At 45.3% G+C, this 26972-nt stretch overlaps 1 protein-coding gene across 1 annotated transcript in view; it reads left to right on the forward strand.

Moving 5' to 3' along the window:
- The window catches only part of LOC136955639 (carbohydrate sulfotransferase 8-like), an 86710-nt gene extending 61162 nt beyond the window's left edge, over positions 1 to 25548 (forward strand). The window contains exons 4-5 of the mRNA XM_067249378.1: positions 23561 to 23598; positions 24712 to 25548. Of these exons, the coding sequence (XP_067105479.1) occupies positions 23561 to 23598; positions 24712 to 25548 (875 nt within the window). The remainder of the gene's footprint in view (positions 1 to 23560; positions 23599 to 24711) is intronic.
- Positions 25549 to 26972: the final 1424 nt, after the last annotated feature.

A 26972-nucleotide genomic window follows, 5' to 3' on the forward strand; every position in this document is an offset into this window, starting at 1 on the left:
AATCTGCAGCATACAAAACGCGTACTGCTCTGTGTTGCAACCACAGCATGATAAGGCAGACAACCTTACTAATCTCCTGATGTCCCCTGCTCCCCTGAGCACAACACCGCGTGCACACACACACACACCTTTTAAGAGCACATTACAATAAGGATCAGTAGCCAATCGGAGGCCCTGGATGAAGGTTTCCTTTCAAGCTAACAGCCTCTCCAATGGGAAGCAGCTTTTTTCTTCAGTCATTTAAACACAGTGAGGGAAAATCAATGAAGGAAATACTGTGGACAGCTTAATATGGATATAAATTCATACATAAATAATACCAAATATTCACTCCAGAATGTTTCTACATTAAATGCAAAAGTTTGTGCAAGTTTGTATGTGCAAACAGAGCTATTGTTTTTACAAAATAATGGCCAAAACATGTTTCCTTTTTTCAAATAACTGATGGACTAAACTGTCTTAGAGAGACACCAGCATTATGGGATGGAGTGGGACACTGGCTTCTGATGGGCTGAAAAGCAGAGGCTTTTAAAGGAGTCCCTCATGTCTCTGAAAACATCTGCAGTCTCTGCTCTTATCCCCACCAAGTAAATGTGGGAGCTCTATGTGTGTGCATGCGTGTGTGCATTTATGCTCCATCACTAGATGCTTTCACATGATTCTCCTTGTCCCAAATACAGAGCATGATGGTGCAAAGCACTATACAAGGCATGTCTCTTGTCTTCCTGTACATTTTAATTGACGCCTGGCCTAGTACTGTATATCACATTCTAATTTCTACAGTAGGCTGTGACTTATATCTCATCAGTGCCTCTTAACCCAAACAGGGTCAGGCCCCACTTGAATTTACTCTTGACCTTTGTATGACACTGACATGAAGTAGGCATCACAACATATATCTATTTTGAATTTAACTGTGGAGTAAGAAAAAACGAACACAAGCAATGTCATTGAGGATTAGCTCAACGCTGCTAGCGGCTGCCAAATAAAGCATTCTGTGCTCCTTGTATTATTATTTTTTTACTTTCCTCTGGCATCAGTCACTACACAGTAGCAGCATTGCCAACGTGTCATCTAAAATAAATGCTCTTTTATTGTGGTTGTTTTCAATCATAAAGAAGGTCACCAACATACTTTTCACAGAACATATGGTGTTTGTAAGCACTTCTTAGATGCTTTAAGGCCGTTGTGCATGACTGTGGTCAAAGATCCAGACTCCTCCCATTGTGGGTGCTACAGTAGTTAGCGTTTGGCGGACACCGTCAACTGCCGCTCCACTGCCTTTTCCTCCTCTTCCTCCCTCCTCTTCCTCCGTCCTCTTCCTCCGTCCTCTTCCTCCCTCCTCTTCCTCCCTCCTCTTCCTCCGTCCTCTTCCTCCCTCCTCTTCCTCTGTCCTCTTCCTCCCTCCTCTTCCTCCCTCGTCTCCTGCCCCGACCGACTGGCCAGGCGTCCTCCCACAAACAGATGCTGCCAGCTGCAGTCTGTGAAAGAGGAGCAGTTCCGTTCATTTAGTCAGAGGATAAAAGACACCGTACCTGCTAGGGGCGAACTGGGGAGAATGGTGGAGGAAGACTCATGAGAAGCCTTTGAAGCAGATGGTCCCATACAGCTTGGGTATCCACTGGTGTGAAGGGGGGGGGGGGCACTCCACTTGTAGTTGGCCTGCTGAGAGAAACTGCAATCACACAGCGTCTATCTACAGGGCTCCCTTTGAAGATGCATTTGTGAGAGCCTTTCCTTTACACTCCGCTACTGCTATGCAATCTTTTCTCCTAGAATACTCTCCTTAAGTCATTTATACAGTGCAATGTGTGTGCATGTGGGCACAACCCTTACAGCTTAAAACCAAGGTGAGGTTGTGATAAATGGGGATGTTTTAGAAGTGTTTCTCCATTGTAATGCGATGTAGTTCATTTCAGGTGAAACCAATGAGACATATGTGAAGCAATATCTTCAAAAGGGACAATTTTGCCCTAAATGTAATGATACAATACTATATTCCGTATTGTGAAAAGGCTCCGCCAATCTTTTCTGTTCTCGGATTACCGTGATACGTTAACGCCCAGCCAATCCCATTAGCCTCAGACACAATGGCCTACAGTATGCCTCAGAGCTTTTCAACAACTCAGCACTTTAAAACTAAGTGGAGAAATATGATTCGCTGCGCTAGCAAGGGGGTCAGCTCGGAGCCTTTACACCTCAACCTAGTCTGATTGGTGTGACGTTCTCTCACAGGGTTCTTTAAGCCTCCTATCATCCTGTCCTTGGGAGCGTCGGTCTGTGGAAGCCATCAGCAAGCTCTTATGGTTCAGATTGCTGTTGTGCTGCTAAGGAGGAATATGCTCTCACCACAGAATAAATCAATCTGAGGCAGGGATGGCGCCAGTTCTCCGCATTTTCCGCCCCTCTGCATTCACCCAGAATTAGTTTAAGGTCAACCTCCACAGTGATTGCAAGAGCCTCACAGTCTGGGCCAAGGTGTTATTTTATTCTCGGTAATTTCTAGAGATCAATATCATCCAGGCAGTGACCCACAAAACAGGGAGGTTGGCTAGCCGGAGACACGCTATTTTGGGAGGTATGGTATTGCTAAGAATAACAGAGGTCCACTGCGACCCACGGTCACACTCCAGCAACTCCGAGCAAGTCTTTACCATGACGACCAGCGAAGAAAAGCCTTGTGTCGAAGTTCGGAAGGTGAGGAAATGAGGTCAGAGGAATGTCACCTCGTAGAGCATCGGCGATGAGTCACAGCTGTGATGTAATGGTGAATGAATAGGTTTTTGCACGTAGCGCCGTGAAATCCCAAATTGTAACATTACAGTCATGCTGTGCGAAAGACTGAATAATCAATTTGACACACAATAGATTGGACGGCGGGAGGCCCACTGCCAGCTGATGACATCCTCATCACAGCACAATTGCCACTAAGGATTTCCGCCATCCGCACTCACCACACCAAGCCGTCTGACCAGCAGATGGGGTTGGGGGCTGACTTTTTAGTGGGGGCCCTCCCGAGACTAGTTTTGAAAAGAAATGGGATCTCGCTGTTCCTTTCAACTGAATGAGGAGGATCTCTAGTCTTCAAAGCCGGAAGGCTTGCAATAAAGATTTCATTTTTACCTGCAATAGTAAAGAGGCTGTTTAATTATACATAGAATCCCACAGCAGGCATAACATTTCTATCAGAGCCAGGATTTGAAAGCTATTACACAAAGCTGATGAGCACAGGAAGATACAGATAGCTGATTTTCCAGACAACTGCTGTGTGAAACAAACGTCATGCTGGATCACTTAGTCAGGGGATGTGAAGAAAATCGTCATGAACAGACAAATCTAACTGATAAAACGGGAGGGACTGCGGTCAAATTTTTCACAGTTTTGCTGCTGACACCTCCCACCTGGGTCCTGGGCACCGATGATGTCCCTCTCATTAGCAGGGAGACAACCCAGGCTACGTCCTGTGGCTACAGTTTTCCTCACAGCCGCTACCTCCAGCAGCTGCTCCCAGACAAAGGACAGAGGCTGTACCAACCTTTTTGTTTATCCGCCCCGCACGGTGCGCTCCCCATGAATCACACAGACGTTTATTTAAACAGATTAATTCCTTCACAGTATATTATCCATCAGGTTTTCTCTCAGACCCAAGATCAGCCTTGCTTATAATATGGCTTGTCATTTCCTCTCAGTGACTCGAGCCCAGGCTAAATTGTCATGAATAATACATGGCGGCTGGTTAATAAAACAGAAGGTATTGTAGATGGAGATAGTGCTACTAATAGCTAGCTCTGCTAGCTCTGTGGATAGAACAGACTGCATGTTGGACTCCAGGTGAGTGTAGAGATGTAGAATTGTGAGAGATGGAGGGGAGGAAGACATACATGGTTAGAGAGAAAGAAGATGGAGTGAGAAAGGGTGAGGAGGACAGGAGAACAGAGGTGGGGAGGTAGGCGTTGACGGGGATGAAGAAGGACAAGAAAGGATAGGAAGGAAGAGGAGTGAGGAGGGAAGGAGAGAGAGTAGGGGAAGGTTTGCACATTAGATAAGCTTGAGAACACTGGGCCGCTGTCCAACAACAGGGTAGAGTAAGGAAGGGTGGAGAGCATAGGAGAGAGAGAGAGAGAGAGTGGTTGGCAGCCCACTGTTCTGGAACGCAATCCAAACACAGAGTACTTGTGAACAGAAGGCAAGGCGCAAGAGGGGGCAGGCCTGAGGCTGGGCAGCACAGCCTTGCTGTAAACAGGACCAGCGGACAGCACCAAAGGACTATACAGGGGATAGCATAGAGACATAGACTCCCTCCAAACCGGGAGAAAAAATGGGTTATCGTGGATGAAACACATTTTCAGTACAGTTTGATTGTTGTGCTACGAGTACAGTATGTGAGACACCACTTGGTCTTAATGTATGTCCGTTACCCTAACCCAAATCATTGATAACGGTATCTGGCATAACCTCGTTATTAGTGTTTGGTGCCTTTGATACTTGATCTATCCAGCTGTGTCCTTGTCACAGCCTGGTTCCCAAGTTGCAGTGTCACAACAAGGTGTGTTAGTGGGGCCATGTTGACAGCTCTTCCACAGTTGTCACCTTGTCCCCTACTGAATGCCAGTGACGGAGAGGGTGACACTAGTGCTGGGTTGACGGATGACACGGTGTCTCAGTGATATTCTTTCACCTCCACATCCATGTCATAGACCTAGACCGGTAATTGAAAGTAATAGAGGCTCATTGAAACATCACAGTTTATTTCCTGGGATGGACAGGTCTGTTGTGTGGGTGGTTGTGGGAGAGAGACAAAGAGAGCTATAGATGGAGAAATGGAGAGACATTATTAGATGAATGAAGAGTAAACTGGTTGCTCAAGGCTGTACTGGCTATGGAAAATCCATACCTCTATTTTCTCTGAACAGACCTACACTTCTTGCATGTTATTTTATACAGCCATGTTGTATTTATAGTGTGGGTGTGTGTGTGTGTGTGTGTGTGTTTGTTTGTTTGTGTGTGTGTGTGTGACTGGATAGGCAATGCAATGGCAAATCCACATACATATGTTACCAATCCAATCATATGTGACAGGAGCGGTATTATGGTCCTCATAAGAGAAAAGTAATTTTTATTTTTTTACATATAATAAAAGTGCAGATTGTAGGCTTTCAAATGATGTGTCACACATTGATATGGTTGAAGAAGATCTTAAATCAACGAGCAGAGACAGATTTTGAAAATAAACAGACTAAAATACATATGTCTTATCAAGCCTAGTTTGCTGAAAGATTCAATGTACAAATGTTGCGTATTATAATGAGTGACTTCTTCAACATTTAAATTTTCTGTTATATAAAAAAAGAAAACTAGTGAAAGAAAGGGTTTGTTTTTGCATCCTAGAGCAATTTGAAGATTGCCCCTTTCACATATCAGATCAGCTATTTATCCAATGTTGAGAGGAAGGAAAGAAGAAAAGAAGAAAACATATAAGGAAGAAGACACCCACCAGTCTTCATCTCCAGGACCAGGGAGCTGCCTTGTCCGCCAGGGCTCGGCACTAGACATGAACCAGCAACTGGAGACAGAGGCAGCATCAGAGTAGCCTCCTATTTCATTAGCAGCAGGTCTGAGTGAGCCGGCCCAGCATAATACCAGCTTTAGAGTCCCAGTGGAGCCTTCAGACGATGGCTGCCAAAGCAGGAAATGAAACCTAGTCTCTTCCTCCCTGTAATCCTCCACCTCCCCTCCCTCCTCCCTACCTTCACACACAAGAGGGACAGATTAGAGGCCGGGGCCTCGGGCTTTGATGAGGGAGACATGCATGGCCCACTCTGCATCATCATCCCTCAATCCCAGAGAAGACATTGAATTAGAGCTTTTAGAGATCACCCCCATCCCCCCCACACACACACACACACACCACCTACCTTTTCCTTTGCCTACCAAACTACGCCCAGAGGCAGTCAATCCCCATTACCCTGGCCAATCAGTGAGCATTCTGCTGTCTCTTGCTAATGGACTGATAGTGGGAGTATGTTTGGGGAGGTGCAGTCGGTCGCCTGCACAGCACCAGGCCTGCTTCACTGAGCACCTTATTGAGCAGTGTGATTTAATGAGACATCCAGAGATGTACTTAGAAGGGTAAAGAGAGAGAAATAGAGAGACGGGGAGGAGAGAGAGAAGATGAGAGAAAGAAAACTTCTTCTCCAAAACTGAGCTGACCTAATAACGACACCTCTGGATACCAGTGATGTTGACTGGAGACCAGGGCTTTGTGGAAAACAAGAACATGTGGATAGAGAGGTATAGAGAGAGGAATGCAATTAGTCAACTTTATTTCAAGTGGCAGAATTGATCAGTTGTGGCCTTGTCAATAATTAATATCATATCATTGACTGATGAGATCTTTCCTGATGATACTCAAAATTCCCTTAATGAGGTGCCCTGAAGACATTGTGCACACTGTCCTAGAAACTTCTGAAACCATTGAACTTTTGAGTTCAGTTTGAATTCAGTCTTCTGAGCACCGAGGCCCTATTCAACAGTGTTGTGAAAAGAGTTTCGGACACAGTAAGTGGACCCCCTTCCTAGCTAATTAAACTGAGTATGTTATGAATGCAGATTCCTCACACTCTGAGCCTCAACTCTGCAAAGTGTGTCCAAATAAGTATTTTTTATGCATGTATGTGCACATGCTTGTGTGTGTGTGTGTCAGTGTTACAAAGTGTCAGCATATAAAAGCGCTCCCCCTCTGGGCCTGTACTGCCCCGACCTTACTGCTGTCCAGCCTCCTCGTTGGCATTCTGTGCCAGCGCTGTAGGGGGCATCAGGTGGCACCAAGAGGTGTGTGTTCTCCGCCTGCTCGCCAGTCTTTAATATTGATGTGGCAGGAGGCTGAGGGACTGTCACAGTGTATTCAGATAAACAGCGTCACCGACGAAATGCTCTCTCGCACACCCCGTGGGGGCTTTTCAGCATCTGAGGCCAGTGAGGTGAGCACAGGCAGCCAGACCGGCCAGTCGAGGCGAGCCGAGGTGAGACAAGGCACTGTGAGCACAGCGAGGGTTTCATTAGCTCTCCTTTGTTTTCCACATACACCCATGGGCCTGTTCACTCACCACAGCCCCGAGACAGAGACACTCCAGGCCCCAACACAACAGCCACACTCCCAATAAATACTAACTGATTTTCGCTGCCGGACGAGTGGAGTTTGTAAAGAGAATGTAAATAGTGTTTGAGTATAAATTAATATCCCATTAAATGAAATAAGTTGTTGACCTTCCCTGTGTTAGTAAAAATTATGCAGGCGGTGAACTCTAAAGCTATTATGCAACCATCCATCCCCCCACACATTCTTATATGTAATTGTCTGCAGCAATTGAACAGAAAATATGAATCATTACCTACTGCTGTTGGTACATTATGTAAATCTGCTGATGTAATCTCCATGACCTGTAGATTCTCTTTTATCGACATGATGCGATCTTTGGTTGTTGCTGACTCACAATATGAGATAGAGAACAAGATTTTACTCAACACAGAGAGATAATAATATAACCTGCCAAGGTATTAAATTATATAGATATTAAAACTGTCTCTCTAGGGAGTATGACACACAGTCTTACGGATTTTAATAACAATAAAGTATTGCTTTGGATATTCATAATAAAAATCGCATGATCTTTTCAGGGGGGGGGGGGGGGTTGTTCATTGTGCAGAATTATTTATTGGTTTCAGGTCCATCTGAGTTTATGAAATGACATTTTCAAAGTGAGTTTATCTTCATTAGCTAGTCAGGACAGAGGTACAGAGGGTACATCATTTTTCATACGAAACATAGAAATAGTAAATAGCAGTGTCTCAACACACAACACCAAATCAGCAAAGCTTCACATGAGGAATTCTAACTATGGGAACTTGACATTTCAGTAGAAACAAAAACTGACTTAGATGCAAAAAAGCATGTGACCATGACAATGCCTTGTATTTAAGTGTAACGTGTCACCAACAGACCAGCATTGTATTCATTTAGATTAAAATGGTTCATGCTTTCTAATGATTAGGGATGTTGTCGCCCTGACCCTTTTGCCATAGATGATTTCCTCTCCTACTAAGACGGATAGGAAGCTATCTAGGGGAGTGGAATGAACCAGAGCTTGTTTTTTTTTGGGGGGGGGGGGGGGCAAGAGGTGTGGAGATGCCTAGACACCAGAAATGTAATTATGACCCTCACTCTCATCTCTTTCCCTCCTCCTCCCTTCCTTGGCCCTCCACCCTTCCCCTCGACCCCAGTCCTCCTCCTCCCCTCCTTGGCCCTCCACCCTTCCCCTCGACCCCAGTCCTCCTCCTCCCCTCCTTGGCCCTCCACCCTTCCCCTCGACCCCAGTCCTCCTCCTGCTGAGCCGCAGGTGGTGGTCATCTTGAGCTGTCCTGCAGCTCTAAGTGTACTGAGAGGAAAACTAGTGGGCTGAGAAGCCTGGGAATAATGTGGGTTTACGTTTCAGACAACACGACCATGCTCACACCCCTACAGGGCACCTTTCACACACACACATACACACACACACACACACATGTACTTACTCACTCTGTCCCTTGCTCAGATCCTCATAGAATGAGCTCATTTTTTCATCTGATTTTCAGGCCCCCCGAAAAAGACACTGGCCTCTCCCTGGGCTAATATAGGTTATTTTCAACCCGTGGAACCACTGTAATTCATCTTCCACTTACTGGGGGGGAAGCTATTTATTGTGATGAGTTGTGCTTCAACACACCACCTTGCTTAACCGATGCAGCGCTGTAACTGATAACAGGCAGGAATAAGATGGAGCATTCAGATTAGCTGCAGTGTCAAATGAATTGTATGCTGTTGGGGCAAACCCCCAGCGCTATAAAACAATCTGTCCTTTATCAGATCTGCTATGGCCACGGTGTGACAGCGAATAGATGAGGCAGTGCTTTGCATGGGCTACCTCTGTTCTGGGCTGCAGCACACCTCGTCTCTGACAGTAGAGACGGCACCTAGAAATACACACATGCACACACACCAACTATTTCACACACACCCATACTGTGCGCACCCGGCACATTTATGTAAGCTCACACTCCCAATCTCACAGACACACAAACCCTAATTTCATGCAAACACCTCACCCTGGGTTTTGGGCTTGATGTAAGATCATCTTGGCATTGTTGGTTGAAGCTCAAATTGGAATTATCCCCCAATCATGTTCATTATATCATCATAGGACTATCAAGGGGCAATATCTTTTTAATCAACAAACATGATTTCCCTTGCACATTTGAAAACCTGAGTGGAAGGATTGGTGAAGGTGTAAGTCTAATCAGAAAAGCATAGCAGCGCATCATATGACCTGTTGTTTTTAGCCCTGGAGCTTGCTTTGTTTTTCCGATGGAAAAAATCTAGAGCATATAAATGTGCTTGTCTGTGAAATTCAATCCAGCTGTAATATTCCTGTATGAATGTATCATTTTCTGCATCATATTCGTGTTCACCGGCAAATTGCAATTTTTCCTGAAAATTAAAACATTCAGAACATCAATTATCAAATTTGTAATGACAACGCATGCCCGAAGCTAGACTAATGTCTGCAATGCACTTAATAAGAAAACATTCTGTTTAAAAACCTAAGAGCTCCAACAGCAGAGCTTCTTTTTGATGTTGTTGTTTGAGTTTTCTGTGTCTGCTAACTTCAGCGAACAGTGCTGAAGTGTTTCTCCAAAGCCTGATGAAATATTGAATTCTCCCTCAAAGATATTACGCTGCCTATCCCACCTCCCTGTTCCCCACCCACTTGTACAGGCTGGGGCCCTTAAATGAAATAGCTTGGAAATCCTTTTCCATACGAACTATTGATTTAGAGGAATTGTGCCGAGTACTGACTCTCCCCTTTCATCACTTAATAACACATCTTCCTCTGTGCTGATTAACACCTAGACCAACAGACAGGCGGACGGAGTAGTCACTAGGGAATTGAACACCGGTACCTAGGAACACACTTGTAAAGCCAATACACACAGGGGTTCTAAGAATAGATCACAGACATTGGCAATCAATGGCCGCTAAAATTAAAAGTTAATTTCCTTCCAGTATTTTAGGGGTGCCACAATTCCAGACTTTTCTTCCTATCTTCCTATATAGTTATAACTTTTTTGTTAGAAAACACTTTTTTTCCCTCTCTCTAACCTGAGTTATTTTTTTTATTGAAGGAAATGTTATGATTTTTTGAAAGGCCTTTCAACTGGGCATGAAAGAAAATCTGGATCTTTTGTGAGAGTGGCATTTGTCCGTCTCGTGCCACAAAGGACTTTCCTCATTTTTAAAAGCCATTTAGGGCACCAGAATGGGGAGGCAGGGAGGCAGCTTTTCTGAAATGTCACTGGCACCCAAGGCATCAGTACCCCCTGTACAGGCCGTCTTAGAGGGTCTCTATCGTCTCTCACCCTACCCTCTCAGTTCAGTTTGAGATCTTAGCATTGCCAGGTTAGCATAGCCAGGCTAGCATGTATGCTAACCTGTACGGAATACCTTTCCGTACAGGGAAGGTATTCCTGTAGGGAAATATCTATTATACTGTAAAGGAATGAGCACAGGCACATTAGCATTACCTGTCACTTAGCCCTGTGCCAAATAGTCCTTATTTATTTAACATCTCCATTAGGGGAGTGCATTCGGGATTTGGAGACCTACAGTGCATTTAGAGTATGTGATTTGTCTGGGATGAAACTTCTGGCGCTCAGTGGGTTTAATTTAAGGTCAACTCCTCATGTGTGTGTGTTTGTGTGTGTCAGCATGTGTGTGACCTTGTGTGTTGCATACCCAAGGCAGGCAGACTTGCTGGCAGGCTTTGTTGGTCCATCCACTGGCACCTTCCACACCAATTGCTTTAGTGGCATTCCAGCGGGGATGTCCTTCTTTTGAAAACACTACTGACCTTTTCTTGCCGTATTCCTCTGCTGGACACGAGCTCTGAAAGGCCACACTGCTGAGGATCCTCAACTAGCTTTTCCCCTTTATTGATTTTCATGCCCCATCTTCCTTTGTGCTGGGCCACTTAATCAACAGACGTCCATCAAACCCTGTGTTATCCTTCGGATATTAAAGCTTGCCTCATACCACTTTCGGATTTCACAACAAAGGTTTTCAAAAAATAGGCGGAGATTGTGTCGCTCAACTCTTGATTCTGACATGATCAACATAACATGAACTTTAACCCTCTGGGATTTGAAAAGCATTGACGCAACTCACTTTGTAATGAAATGTTGAGCAAGGGTTTCAATCTATTTCATTTTATCATTGGGCCTGTTGAGAATATTGAAAAGGAGACTCTTCTGCAACCCTGAGAAAGCATGTAAATGCCAGAAAAACAGTAACAGGAGCAAATATGAGGACAAAGTATCTCATTAGCCCTCGGGTCCAAAGTCATCCAGTAGGGAACTGCTAACGCCAAGTTTGGAGATTGGCAATTATGAAAACGATCTCATTCCTGTTTATCTGGAAGCCATTGGAAGGCACTTGGGGCGACTCCCAGAGCCATATCAGTGCTCGCTCCGTGACCTTTTCCCTGGTAAAATACATCTTTCTTCTTTTTTTCAAAACATTTGGATCGAGGGGAAATGGAAGTAAAAATTTGTGAAAGTGTGAACAGGAGAAGGGCCCCCAACAGTGCTGTTTGTCACCAGCACCTACATCTCAATAGGGCTGCTGTTTATACAGAGAATACATGAATGATGGCCACCAGGTTTCATATGCCATTAAGGTTAATTAGCAGATGTACAGTCTCTTTTAATCTTCTTAGGCTGTGGAGTTATTAGGCCCGTCCACGACAGAAGGACACCCAGTGGACCAGCTCTGAACACACATTTGAGGTAAAGGTAATGTGTGGCTACAGTAATGAGCTTATGTTCTGTCTCATATTGAGTTAGGGAGGCCAAATGTTTCCTATCACTATCGCCCCACAGACAGGTTTGGTATCCAGACAGGGTTAGATGGCTCTGGTTATCAGCCTTGTTCAGTTGAAACATTGCTATTGTGCAGAGCAAAAGCCAATGATACAGTTGGGGAATTAGTCATCTGCAATTTCACCCTATTTATAGCATGTGTGTGTGTGTGTTTGTGTGAGTGTGATGAGGGGGTGGTCTCTCAGTACTGTATATTTTGCCTTGAGCTCCATTTCCACCTTCATCTGTAATTAGCATGGCTCGTTAATGTAGTGCTTTCCTAACGATGCACCTTTTGAAGCACAGCTTTGCTCAATTTGTTTGATCCTATGAACAAAATAAAAGCAAGAAGATGTAGTTTAATATGTGATCTCATTCATTACCTTGAACTGTCTGAAAAGTATTTCATTTGACAAATACAACCTTTGTTAATAATGGAAGATAGCAATTAAACTGAACACTTAAGACAAGTTATGAGCAAACTACTTTATAAAAAGTGGGGCATTGTCACTGTCTGAAATGTTACTTAAAATGTCTGCACATTAATATATTATGTGTTGATCTTAGTATGTTTTTAAGTATATTTGTTTATATTTAAGTATTTACTGTAGATAAGAAACAGAGAGATATATATAATGTACTATTTCGTACATTTGTATGAGCATTGATGATTAACTCAATATGAATATAGTTTCCCCAGTAGTTGATGCCAGAGTACAGCTGACAGTCATATCTCAAGGGATAAGATGACATTACAATTCACAATTAGTTGGGAGTGTACTATCAAAATGCCATAACATCCAAGATGATGGAAACACTCAATAGGAGGCACTTATTTCATGCTGACAGGCGGGTGCAATTATTGTACAACACTACGGGGGATCGTTTTCATAAAGAAGGGCAACCTAACGCTGCCATTCGGAAAGTCGGCTGCACCTCTTCGTCAGAGGCTGAAGGCTTTATGGAGACTAATCTGTCCCATTCTCTCTGTTTGGAAAAAAAGGTAAGGAATGAATGATAGTCTAACTACACCTGACAGCACGCAAGAAGCCTATGGGCATGGGAATATTTTGCAGCGCATTGAGCCCAGGGTAAATTATGACAGTAATTTAAATACTTGAGCAGATACATGTCTAACATGTTAGACTTGTCTCAAATGAAACCCTGCGTCATTAGAAGTGCAGTATTGAAAGAAGGGTGGACATTATCTGAGCCTACCCAGACCATAAGCAACTGGCTCATTTTCACCCCCGTCCGGATGTACCTCAACATTATTTCAGCCACACCATGCGCTGTGGCTGAGGATGTCATTAATTCATCACCTGGCCCACGCCACCATAGCAAGTCGTCAGTGAGAAAACCCATAAGCCGGAGGTGTAATAAGACTGTAAGTGGCTGTCATTAATAACAACACACCTTTTCTGACATGAAGGAAGGCGTTCTCAGGACTTGACAGTGGACTGGTGTGAGCGGGTGCTGTCATTAGCGGGTCACCGTTCTCCCAGAGCAGGAGGCCCCTTCCTTGCCTATTAGCTCAAGTAGACGCCGTGAGTCGTCATCGGGCATGTCCATCAATGGACTGACAGCTCGATCGCATGCAAGCTGACCTTACGTGTCCCTGGTGTTCACTTTGGGGGGGGAGCAGACGGGTGGATATTACCACCAGTGCAGACAGACGGCTGGAGATTAATGGCCTAGCAACCATCGAGCGGAGACAGTCCCCACACACACCGGCTCAGAATTCACTCATTCTAGGCGTAACACGTCGCTGTCAGTACACACAGGCTGGTTAACAAAGGGTCCTTCATGTAGTATGGCTAAATATTATGCTGACAAACAGTTATGAAGGCAGCATCAATGTATACATCTTTTTTTCATTTGAGATTTTAAGCCATGTGTCAGACATTTCCCTTTCTCTCTTTCTCTCTTTCTCTCTTTCTCTCTTTCTCTCTCTCTCTCTCTCTCTCTCTCTCTCTCTCTCTCTCTCTCTCTCTCTCTCTCTCTCTCTTGCGTGTGTGTGTGTCTCACAACTCTACAGTGCTTCTCTCCAGCCAGTCATCGTGTTCTACAGAACACTGTCAGAAGTCCATTGTCAGCCAGTGTGGCGGCTCGCCTTCAAAGGGAATCCCATTCAATAACTCTGATCCCCTATTGTGACAGTGCCCTTGTAGCGCACCGACAGACGTGCTCCACTTTAGCAGAGGAGGAGGGGAGCCTCCGTCAGGGAGACCTGCTTTTCACTACTGTACATCAGCCGTGTGAGCCAGCCCAGACATTCTGCCACCGCTGAAAGTCCTGGATAAGGCTCAAAAGAACCCCTCCGCCTCCTGTACCCAATGAACGAACAAATTCCACGCTGAAGTCACAATAGAGTTGTAGTGTCGGAGAACAACAAAAATCAAATTGGGAAATTGAGCAAATGTTAGCCATCCATTGGAATATATAATTTTTTGGTAGTGTATTATCGTTAAAAAACAAAAATTTGTCATGGTTCACTCATTTCAAATAGATGACCCGGTTCTGGGCAAAACATGTCACGCGCACTTGTGCAGGTTATGATGCACAATATGAGTAAAGGGTCTTATATAAGGCCCTCGGTGTGCTGGCTTCACCATCAGCTGCTGTCTGCTGCTCCAGTGTCTACAGCAGAGCCAGTGTGCTACAGATGGCCAGAGAGTGCCCTACCCCCAGGTAAACACTCAGCTGACAGAAGGCCTGAAAGTGCTTGTGAGGCCTGCTGGCAGGATTCCTGCTGACAACCCTCCTCTTTCCCTCCCCCTCCCCAATCACCAGAGCACAGCAGCCTTACCTACTGTACTAAGGGCCTGAACAGGGGGCATGCTGGATTGCTTCCTGTCCTCCTTAGGGAACGGAGCAGAGCAGAGCAAAATAGACCCACAGGCTCCAGCCCTGGCCTTCTGGTCTTCTCTTTCTGTCTCTCTCTCTCTTACTCTTTCGCTCCCCCTCTATTTTTCTCTCTATCCACACACACACAACTTGTTCCCGAGAGCACACACAGGGCTAGCCATGTAGCTGTAGTCTATCCACTAAGATATTCCTTAATGGACTCTTTGATCGATTGGTAATGACGCACTGCCAATGCAAGGTCTGCTTAGTGGGAACAGTCGAAGGCAGAGCCATCCGACGCATGTTAACATCTAGATCTCTTTACCTTCCGCTGATGCTAGCCTCTGTAGGTAACATTTGAGAGTGATGTGAACACATAAAACACACGCTCACACACACTACACACACCACATTACACACACACACATACATACATACAGTACACATACTGTAAACACGTAGCACATCACACACCAGCACACACACCGAGGCAGCGGTGTCTGGGTGGGAAACACTAATGGATAATGACAGCCTTGACAGCAGGAGACTGAGCTGAGTCACTCTGGACTCGCAAGCAATGAATAAAAGAGAGGGTGCTGCTGTGTGAATACCCGCTTTGCTGATCTCCCCCTGATACCTCGTATTCCCGCCAGTCTCCCAAGGTAGACCCCCTCATTATTGCTCCTCTGAGTGTTTCCGCAGACTGGATTTGGCATTGAAAGATGGGGATGGATGTGTTGGCACAGAGATAATTGTTTTTTATGGTTTGTTTTTCCTGTTGCTTGATACCATACCGATTCTTAGTGGTTGTTTGAGCTGTTGGATAGTGTCTTGCCCTAAACAGTGCACAATATAACCATATGGTATGTGAACACACAAAGAACAGTGGAAAATGTTCCCCGTTTCCTTTTTCTCAGTTCATGTCAGAATTGTCTCCCGTCTCCTCTGTGAGTGACAGCTGAACCCATTTTTATCTTTCTCCAACAAGGAGATGGGAGTCTGCAAAAATAGCCTATCATCTCGCAACCAAATGTTTTTTGGTTCTGACACTGACACAGCCATCAGACACGAGCAGAACTGGCACACCTGGCATGTTGTTCTGCAGAACCCAGTCTGGCCATCCCCGGTCTGTAGAACCCAGTCTGGCAAGACCCGGTCTGTAGAACCCAGTGTGGCAAGACCCGGTCTGCAGCGAGGCTCCAGCAGCCTGTGTTCCCTCACCTACATTTACATTTAGTAATTTAGCAGACGCTCTTATCCAGAGCGACTTACAGTAAGTACAGGGACATTCCCCCGAGGCGAGTAGGGTGAAGGGCCTTGCCCAAGGACACAACGTCAGTTGGCATGACCGGGAATCGAACTGGCAACCTTTGGATTACTAGCCCGATTCCCTCACCGCTCAGCCACCTGACTCCCTCAGATACAAACAGCTCTGATAAAAGGCCAGCTGCCTTGTTTGTACGATGAACCCACTTCTTAGTTTGGCTGGGGTATGGTTGTGAAATCTGCCAAATTGATTGCTTTTTTTAACCTTTCCTTGACTTGGTGTGGATGTGTGTGATATGTAACTATCAGTGTAATTATTCTGTGTGGGGGGCAGGTGTTGAACAGTCGTAAAGGCAGGCAGGCAGCCATTACAAATCAGGAACAGGCAGATCAGGAACCTTGGCTTATTTTTTGTTTGTGTTTCTTCCTGACAAACTAAGACTCCCAGAGTATGTGTTTCACATTTCTAAATGACACCTCCACCATGGGGACAAGGAGCAAAAGCCACCTGAGGTGCGTGCAAGAGTTATTTCAGGCATTGGGGAGCGTCAGTCAGACAGACAAACAGAGCTGCGCTGCATGCCACACACACAGGCACACACACACACCCTCACGCGCGCATACACAAAAGCACACACTGTTCTCATTAGCAGGAAGCTCTGGAGTAACTGAGTAAATGCTGCTCTGCTCCAGTGCTCAGCCTGTCATCGCTTCAACACACTGGGCAGAGAGAAGAGACAGAAAGAAAAGTGATGTGTGAAAAGCAACAGGAAGGACTAAAAAAGAAGTTAGTTGTGTTCTTATTACCCTCTGTATAAGCCTTATTATCACTGTAGAATGTCAGCATGTGTATTTCAGTGGCTGAGGTGATTGGATTTACTGTAGTGGCGGTGCATTATTATTGTTCTATCAGTGAGTGATACTGGTGTTGGTGGTGCTGTTGTATTGCATGGGGTGTAGGGAGGCAGGTCCAGCGTACAGGTAGCAGAACGAAAGGAAATCAACGGTTGAAGGCTCGAGGGCATAGGTGGGCTGCTTTAGAGAAGCTGAGACAGATAAGACACTTGAGGGAAGGAAGGGCGGAATAAAAAGAGCAAAGAGGTAATGTTACGGCACTGCGGGGAACCTAGGGGGGGAAGAAAGTCTGAGATCGAAAGGGTAGGTAGCAGAGAAAATAGGAGAGGCTTTAGGCTAAGGGGAGCAAACAGGAAAGGACCGCAGGGGGAAGGGTGTGGCGAGGGTGCTGTGGACCCTAGAGGTGAGCCATGAGGCATGCTCGGAATACATTTCTGTGCTCCTCCAACTGCAAGACAAGGGAAAGACAGTCTGGGAGAGCCAAACTCCTCTCTCTCTCCCCTCTCTTTATATCTTCTCCCATTATTTTGTCTTCCGCCCAAACTCATATAGGCAGCTTCCAAGGTCTGGTTCTGACAGCTAATCAATCGTGCCCATGTGTAAGTCGGTGTCAAGGAGCAACACGAGCTTTGGCTGTGTTTCGACTTCTTCCCCCTTAATCCGATCCACCTTCAAAAGTCAGGATTGTTATAGGCGGCATCGCATGGAGAGATAGAAGAAATATCTCCCCCGAAGTAACCCTTCATACTCTTCCACCCTGGGGGGGGGGGAGAGGGTGACGAACTTGAACCGTAGTCAGTTGGGGAGTATTGAATCTTCAGACTCCAGGCTAGTTCCTTCACCATTAACTTAGCATTCAGCCACTGTTCCTCCTCTGTGCTCACATGTCTGCCTTCATCAGGCTCTTGCTGTAATCAATGGTCAGGGTGACAAGACACCAAGGAGTATGTGTGTGAGCTCAGAGCTTACTTAAAGCTGAAAGCACTCGGTAAACAGTGACAGAGCCAATTCCACTTCCCAATCTTGCCTCAAATAAGGGTGAACATTGGAGCGCAGACGCTTAACAAAGACACAGTGCAGAACGTCTCAGTAGTAAGAGACACCCCCCAGTGGAGCCCAGACACGGGGTGCACAGAGGCACAGAGCACCTTGGACCTTGATCCCATTCTGGGTCTTTCTCATCTCTCATCATCCTCTTTTTCTCATTCTGGTGGACTAGTAGGGGTGCAAACAACATGTCTCCCAGCAGACCTTTCTGGATCACCTCTCATTTCCAACTGCTCAACAGAGAACTTCTTGAGAGAAAAATACATTTTGTGTTCCGGAGAGCTTTCCACTTCTCGAACTTTCCCCACAACCTCAGGCCCTGCTGTCGGAGCTGTCATCGACAAGGGAGCGTCTCCCGAAACACAGCGCAAGGCTCCCCTTCTCATAGGTCAACAGCTCCCTGGCATTCTAATTAGATGCCAGCTGCCAATTAAAGACATTGGTGTATTTCAGGGTACCATAATTCACTTAACCCGTGGATGACAGTCAACAGGTAACATTTGTTTACACATTGTCGCGTTGGTGAGCTGTCAAACTTCAGACGAGACATCCTACAACAACCTACCTACCTCTACTCACCCCTTCCTGTTTACACTTTGCCGCAACGCACTGTTTCCATGGAAATACTCTTATAGAAATCACCTTACCTGCATTCCTTATGCTTGGTGTACACACTGATAATCGGTGGTGGAATAATGATGAGAGCTGGGATAAGCATCTGGGATGGATCAAAGCATGAGAGCAAAGCATTCGGAAAACAATTCTGAAGCCTTAATTGAGTCATCTGTCGCGTAATAAATAGACCTTCTCGGCATTCACACGTCTTACAGAAGATGGATGCGGCTTAATATGCTTTGCTCGTAACTGCAGGAGGGGAGTACAAGCCAAACCATGTGTTATTTATGTTGTATGGTACAGAACAGCACACTGATTAATGCAATGAGGTTATAGCCTATATTTTCTATGCTATCTTGAATTTCGCATATGAAAGCCGTATCGCCCCTAATGATTCATGAGGCCTGCAATCTGACCTTCAGATGAGATCAGAGGTTGGAGGAAGCCAAAGCATTGCAGCACCAATATCTATTTTATGTGTTCTTTAATACTTGTGTGTCCCAGAAGAGCTGTTAAAAGGAATTGTGTTTAGAGTCAAATTAGGGAGTGGCCCTGAAGATGTTTGGAGACAGCCTGTTTGGGTCATAAAGCCCATTGTCATTTCTGATGTCCTTGTACTAAATATTCTTACCATGAGAACCTTGATGCAGAGTATGTTGTAGAGCAAATGGCATTCTTTTTATCTAGAATATTTGATTGAAATGCAACACCCGCAATTCAATTTTACTCTCGCAACCTACCATACATCCTGCTCCTCTCTTCTCTCTAGCAGGGTCCCACCTAACCCTCATCATACACGCAACACAATACATCCTCTCATTTACTGTCCTTTTGATAATTTCATTCAGCCTGAACGATGTCCCCAAAGGTTGGGTCAGTCCCAGATACCTGTAGGCAATCACCCATTTTACAGTTCCTTGTCCAGGCAGCTTACCATCCAACTTCCCTCATCACTCGAGCCCTCGAGCCACAGCTCTCACACATTCAATTCAGGCAGGATTGTAGCAGAAGATTCTGAATGGTGTAACACCTTTTTATCTATTACTGCAACCTGCAACATCAGTGGGCCTGAGCTTACAATCTAATACCTTTCCTCTTCAAGTGATATCCACTATTAAACCACACCTCTGTGCTCATACAGGCCCTGCAGTATTCCCATGCGTAGGAGGGAATGTGTGTGTGCGAGAGAGAGAGAGAGAGAGAGAGAGAGAGAGAGAGAGAGAGAGAGAGAGAGAGGGGGGGGGGGGGGGGACGGTGTTTGGAAAGAGTGCAGACTGCAAGTGGGGAAAGGCACACAGATGGAAAGGTAGTCCAGGTCAGAGGCTCTGTGAGCTGAATAACTGATGAAAGGTTAGTGTGGCCCCACACGCAGTGCTACCCCAGGCAGCTAGGGCCTGAGAGGGAGGTCCAGGCTGTGTCTGGTTGGCCTGGCTCCATGATCTCTCCTCCTCTTCCTCCTCTTCCTCCTCTTCCTCTCCTGGGTAAGAATAGGCATTTAACGAGTCCTTCCCCGTGTGCACAAGGCCACCAATCCTTCATTTAACAAGCTTGTTATTTCAGGTAGTTTTTTGTCCTGCGCTTCTCTTTGGTGGATGTGTCTCTGTGGGCGATAGCAGAGAAGAAGGAGGGAGAAGGAGGGAGGGAGAGGGGAAAGGAAAGGAAAGCTTTGATGTGCGTCTGTATTGGAGAGTCTTGCAGGGGTCTTTCAGAGGAAAAAGGCGTTAATGGATCCACTAATGATGTGGTCCTTGCTTTCATGACTCCTACGATAACACAGGGGTCCCGCATGAATATGCATGCTTCTGTGGTTCAAGGAGGATCTTAAGCCTCAAGGTTGGGATTGGAAGAAGTGAAGCGGTAAATGTTACCGCCAGAGCAACACTGAGCACACCGATCTTGTTTTGTTAATAAAACCTTCAACTGGACCTTTACAACACCTTGTAATAATCTATACCACATGTAATCTATACCACACTTAATAACATTTAAGTATAAAGCAAATCCTACTGTACAATGTTTCTACTTTCGGTATTGCTATGTAGTTACATGGTAGTTGACTAAAATGACTAAAGTGTTCAATTTTTGCTTGTGAGAAGAATTTGCTATAAGAATTTTCTCAACCCATGTAAAGCAAAGGTTCATTTTCAACAATTTATCAGTTTCCACAGTCAAAAAAATCAATAGCATAAAGACTGCAGAATTGACTGAGTGTGAAATTGCAATCAAATAAAAATAAATACCGTCCTCTGCCAAATACATGGGACAGAGATATATTTGGTTAATACAACTTCCAAGATTATAATGGCAGAAGTTTACACTGTTTATATTGTGGTTTATTTCACAAAATAGTGAAAACACCACTTCTCAAATGGCATTTGTATTCTGCTCAGCAGCATGGGGACATTGTATTCCCAGCGCTGAGGACCAAGCTCCATTTTTTCATTTTAGTCATTAAGCAGACGCTCTTATCCAGAGTGACTTACAGTAAGTACAGGGACATTCTCCCCGAGGCAAGTAGGGTAAAGTGCCTTGCCCAAGGACACAACGTCATCTTGCGTGGCCGGGAATCGAACCAACAACCTTCTGATTAATAGCCCGACTCCATAACCGCTCGGCCATCTGATCCCAAGCTGTCTTGTTAAACACATAGGCATGACTAGCAATCCTTAACTATAGAAATAGAATACACAATAATCACATAATGTCTAATCTGTTTCCAGATATAACATCTAATCTGATATATAGAATCTGTAACCCAAACAGACTACTTATAAATTGATGTTGATTTAGTCACTATTTGTAAATACTGTAAAATACTTATATGCTCTTTATTTACCTTACCCTTATTAGTTTGTCCCAGAACTGCAAATATCAAATCAAAAGCACCTCTCAAATTATTTCTGATAATTTATCTCGATGGACTAATAGACTTGATGGTTTTGATGATGACTTGAGGGATGGTGAACAACATCATTGACACCACAACCCCCTGACAAAAAACACTACTTAGCAGGAAGTAATTAGAGCTGAGATTTCAATTAGCAACTTGATGGGGTTCCTGGATCAATAGTAAAGCATGTATCGTTGATCAGATAGCCCAAGCTACAAGAGCTTACCACAACACTCTAGTGGAGATCCAATAATGTGTGTTGTTGTCACTGTGCGTTATTGTATCTGTGTGTGTGCGCAGCCAGCCTTGTTTCCGTGCTGAAGCAGTGTTGGGCCAGTGATGACATGTTGAGTCCTGTTAAATATTACGTAATGTGTTTTACATGGGCCAATGTAAACTGACATCAGAGATTCGAACAAGAGCCATCATTTGGACCATGGTAGCAAAGCGCTCCAGAGCCCTAAACAAGATTAGAAAATGTCAAACGCGTTTGCGGTCCCTATCACCTCCATCAGTCTAGCTCTTCCAACTCATACTGGTGTGTAGAGAGAGACAGGCTGATTGTATTTCCTCAGACTGGTGTCCATAGAGAGAGAGAGAGAGAGAGAGAGAGAGAGAGAGAGAGAGAGAGAGAGAGAGAGAGAGAGAGAGAGAGAGAGAGAGAGAGAGAGAGAGAGAGAGAGAGAGAGAGAGAGAGAGAGAGAGAGAGAGAGAGAGAGAGAGAGAGAGAGAGAGAGAGAGAGAGAGAGAGAGAGAGAGAGAGAGACGGGCTGCTTCTAACGCCTCAGACTGGTGTATGTGGAGAGAAACAGGTCTCCTCAGATGGCTGTCTAGAGAGAGAGACAGGCTCATTCTGTCTCCTCAGACGTCAGATGGCTGTCTAGAGAGAGAGACAGGCTGATTTTAAATCCAGACACGAAGAAGAGACCTCATCAGCACATACTAATACAAAACAGCATTGTATCTGTCTGTGTGGTGGTCCCCCGGCCCCCCATTAAACACGCACGCCCTCTGAATAGCAACACAAACAGTACTGGACCACCCTCAAGTGTTATACACACGCTGCCTATCTCATCACTTAAGAAAGGGCAACAGCCACGTATGGGTCCCCCTTGCAATCCCACCCACCATCCATCCATTCATCTCATCATCCCTCCCTCTCTCTGTCTCTCTCACTCTCCCTCCCTCTTCCTCTCCCTCTCTCCCTCTCTCTCAGTCTCCCTCTCTCTCTCTCTCCCTCTCTTCCTCTTTCTCTCCCTTCCTCCCTTCATCCCTCCATTCCTCCTTTCCTCCATCCCTTCCACCCTCCCCAGGTTCCGATCACTTCCAGGCTCAGATTGGAAGTGACAGGCCACTCAGACAGAGGTGTCCCCGCACTCCCATCAGCCAGCATGCGGCCACCGAGCCAGCCTGTCGCCCTGATTACACATCAGCTGTACGGGGTGCGACAGGAATGGGGTGGGGTTGCAAAGGGAGGGGGTGGAGGTGGGGGTGGGGGGCGGCGGCAAGCTGGGAAATAGGCGATGTCCAGCTCGAGACACCGACAACGCACTTAACACATCGCTGTCGTGCACCTGCTACAGCTGCCAATACGCACGCGACCTGTCCCTCAACCTCTCTCTCTCTCTCTCTCTCTCTCTCTCGCTCTCTCTATGCTCAGCAGCCACAAAACCAATCTCTCTGGTCTGTCGTTCTGCCGCCTCCCCCCCCCCACCTCGCCCCTCCCCCACGCAACCACGCACACATGGAAACCCCGAGCAAACTGTTCACTCTCTCACTCAATCTCTGCAACTGGTCCCACAACTCATTATCCAACTTTTGATGGTGGTGGAGTCTCATTATGCAGACAGATAGGGCTACCTGAGTCATGCCTGTGTGGAGGAGAGGTGTCTTCTCAGCAGCCAGCCAGCTGTCTGACACTACGGCACAAGGATAGGGCTGAATTATCAGGGCCTGATGCATCAACGGGCTGCCTCGAGCTCTTTAGACAAGTGCTAACAAAGCATGTTGTCGTGTTTCCTTAAGTGTTGTCTTTTATTTTACTCTCTCTTTCTCACTTTCTGTCTCTCTCTCCCTTGTTCTTCTCTGCAGGTGTGAATCTCAGAAGTCCTCCCCGTCAGTCCAAAGAGGTTTGAATTTGTTTTACTCATTTTCCCTAAGCAGAAAGGAGGTAAATAGAAAGAAAGCGTGAGGGAGATAAGATAGATATACACAGAGTGAGAAATAGAGAGATAGAGTAATAGCTTTGTTATCTATTACAACATTCAACATGGATGTCAGTCCCGATTCTCTCCCTGCCACAACAGCTGTGTTTAATGTCTGACCTCACACTAGTCAGCCTGGAGAAGCCCGGACCAGGGCTCTCTGTCAGGGGACAAAGTCTGGGGATGAATCCCTCTATAGCGATCAGAGATGGAGCTGTTGCTACTCAGTCCTACCATGCTCACATACAGGGGAATGGAGTCTCACAGTGGGAGGCTGCAGAGGGAGGATGGGAGTCTGGTTAGAGATGTCAGGCACGCTTTTCCTCTGCATTCTCTCTCCTCCCTCTGTTTCTTCTCTCCCCCTGACCTTCATTTGCTCTCATCTCCGCTGTGATCATCAATAGGGATGAGGAGAGTTTACATTAGTGAGAGCCCCCCGCACGTGGGCAGGTGGGCACCTGGTCCGCCGGTGAGGCTGTCAGGGAAAAAACACTCCCTTCCTCCTCCACCTATCTCCTGGGACAGATCTAGAAATCAGAGAGAGATTAGATGAGTTTTTCAGCAATCCTATCACCTGATTCATTGCATATTAAAATTGTACGTCCAGCCCATTGTCTTTATAGCACTATAACGGCATTTAATTGAAATAAAATGTCAGAATGCATGATAGCTATGGTAATAAGGCAATAGATGATTCTAATTTAGATTTCCCATTAGGTGTTTATAAGACATTTATATGACATTAGGGCTCAGTTTATTGTTCGGTCATGCACCGTGTGACATTTCAACCAGTGATTTGAAGGAGACTCAGAACGTAATGTAACAGCACCATGAAGTGGTGAAATCTGGATACTGCAGAAATCTCAGGAACTCACCAGGGTCTTGTTTATTCAGTTTCATAGATAATAGAAGCAATTAAGATCCGAATGTAGAATACTGAGAGAAATAGACTCGGCTTAATGAAGAAAAACAATATAACTATATAATTAATTTAATATATTAACAACTGTCATCAACACTTTATTTTATAATTCTCAGGAGACCTGGCGCAGAATAGCTGTGGTCCAGGAAGCACGTCGGAGGCTGGTCAAGCAGGTGTGCGCCAAGTTCAAGAGCAGCATGGACCGAACCATCATGCAGCACCACGTGTCTCGCATCTATGTGGAGGACAACTACAAGATTCTGTTCTGCGAGGTTCCCAAGGCCGGCTGTACCAACTGGAAGAGGATCCTGCTAGTGCTAGACGGCCTGGCCTCCTCCACGCAGATCCACCACGAGAAAGTCCACAACAGTGTTCTAAGGACACTCAACACCTTCCAACAGAAGGACATCACCAAGCGTCTCCAGACCTACACCAAGATGCTGGTTGTCCGCGAGCCCCTCCAGAGGCTGGTGTCAGCCTACAGGGACAAGTTTGAGAACCCCAACGTGTACTACCACCCCAGGTTTGGGATCCCGATCATCTCCAAATACAGGGCGAATGCCTCCAAGGACGCCCTGATGACAGGGCATGGGGTCACCTTCCAGGAGTTTATTCAGTACCTGCTAGATGTGTATCGGCCCGTGGGTATGGACATCCACTGGGAGTCCGTCAATCAGCTCTGTCACCCCTGCCTGCTGGATTATGACTTCATAGGCAAGTTTGAAAACATTGAAGAGGAAGCTGACTTCCTGCTCAGGATGATGGGCGCCCCGGGCAACCTCACCCTCCCCACTTTTAAAGACAAGAACCCTGACGATGAGAGAACTTCCATGCACGTAACACATCAGTATTTTGCTCAGATTAATGCTTCAGACATTCAGAGGGTCTACGACTACTATTATATGGATTACTTGATGTTTAATTTCTCCAAACCTTATAAAGATTTATATTGATTGTCTTCGAGATCCCCATATCTTGGTTTGAAATCTTTCCCACTTGTTCATAAATGAGCTGTGTACAGTAAAAGACGAATCATTTTAAACATATTATTGTATGTCATGTAATGTTATGTTAGACACTTTAAAAACAGAAAACAGCAATGTCTTGGACAGACATTTTTACAGATAACCATTCCTCTTTGCACTTACCACCAACATTTATTGCCAAAAATTAACTTTGCAAGCGATCTCACACAGCATAGTCGGTGGAGGAAACTTTGATGGTTTAAAATGTGGTGAATCTGCATCTGTTTTGCACTCAGAGTAGCTTTTTTATTTACCTCTTTAACATTTATGTTTGGTTACAGAGTCAGTCTTAGCTACTGTTCTACAAAGTGTTGTGCCAAGCTATGAGAATGGCCCATTTACCAGCACCTGGCTGGCCCACTGATTACCACCATGCTCCCAATCTTTCTGACACACATACTGCACTCACACACATCCCTTCAGAACACATTCTTAACACTGTCGTGGGAGATGTATTCTGACACTGATATTTAAAAACTGTACAAAGGGCATTAAGATGACTATATCTATTTTTCTATGTATTTTTCAGTAGCTATATTTCGGTGATTCTTTGTGGACTTTTTTTCTTTTCTGATGTCATTGATTGTTCTTATAGTGATGCGGTGGTAAGTGTAGAATAACTGCTAATGCTACTGACACTCCTTCTAGTTCCACATTACCGTAGGACCTGTAGAAATTAGCTGTACACTGGTTAGTGTGGAATCGACACAAAAAAACTATTGCCCATTATCCCCCCTGTGGTAAGACTGCTGTGCTGGAGACAGCAGTGGGCTGACACTAGTTCTGACACAAGCTCTTCTCCTGATGCTGACACTAACAGAGAGCAGCCTCTCCTCTGTATCAGTGTGTATGTCTGAGATGGAGAGAGTGAGAAAGATAAAGAGAGAATACAGAGAGGCCCTGGACGTCTGCTATGATTTTCTTTCATTGTTGTGTGCACAGCTTTGTGAAGCAGCTCTGTGATACAGAACACACGCACACACAGAGAGATAGAGCAGAAGAAGGGTAGTGCATACAGTCTGTGTGGACAGCTGTGAGATATATCATCTCCACAGGGTCACACCATCCAGAGTCAAGCCCGTTTTACAGACAACTACTTTAGGATAGTAGAGAGCAGTTCATATATAGTAGGAAAATCTACTGTTAATGGGGGAGAAAGGGGGGGGGGTGAACTTGATATAATCAATGTCTTCTTTCATCAGCAATAAGGAAGACAGGTGAACTCTACCCCGGGAGAGCAGTAAAACCCTAGGTGTCATCTGTAATCAAGATTCCAACAAAAAAAAATGTAATGATGGAACAATATTGGAATAATAATTACAGACTTACTAATCATGTTACTCTTTTATTTA

The sequence above is a fragment of the Osmerus mordax genome, chromosome 13 (assembly GCF_038355195.1).
Source record: "Osmerus mordax isolate fOsmMor3 chromosome 13, fOsmMor3.pri, whole genome shotgun sequence".
Classification (NCBI taxonomy): Eukaryota; Metazoa; Chordata; class Actinopteri; order Osmeriformes; family Osmeridae; genus Osmerus; species Osmerus mordax.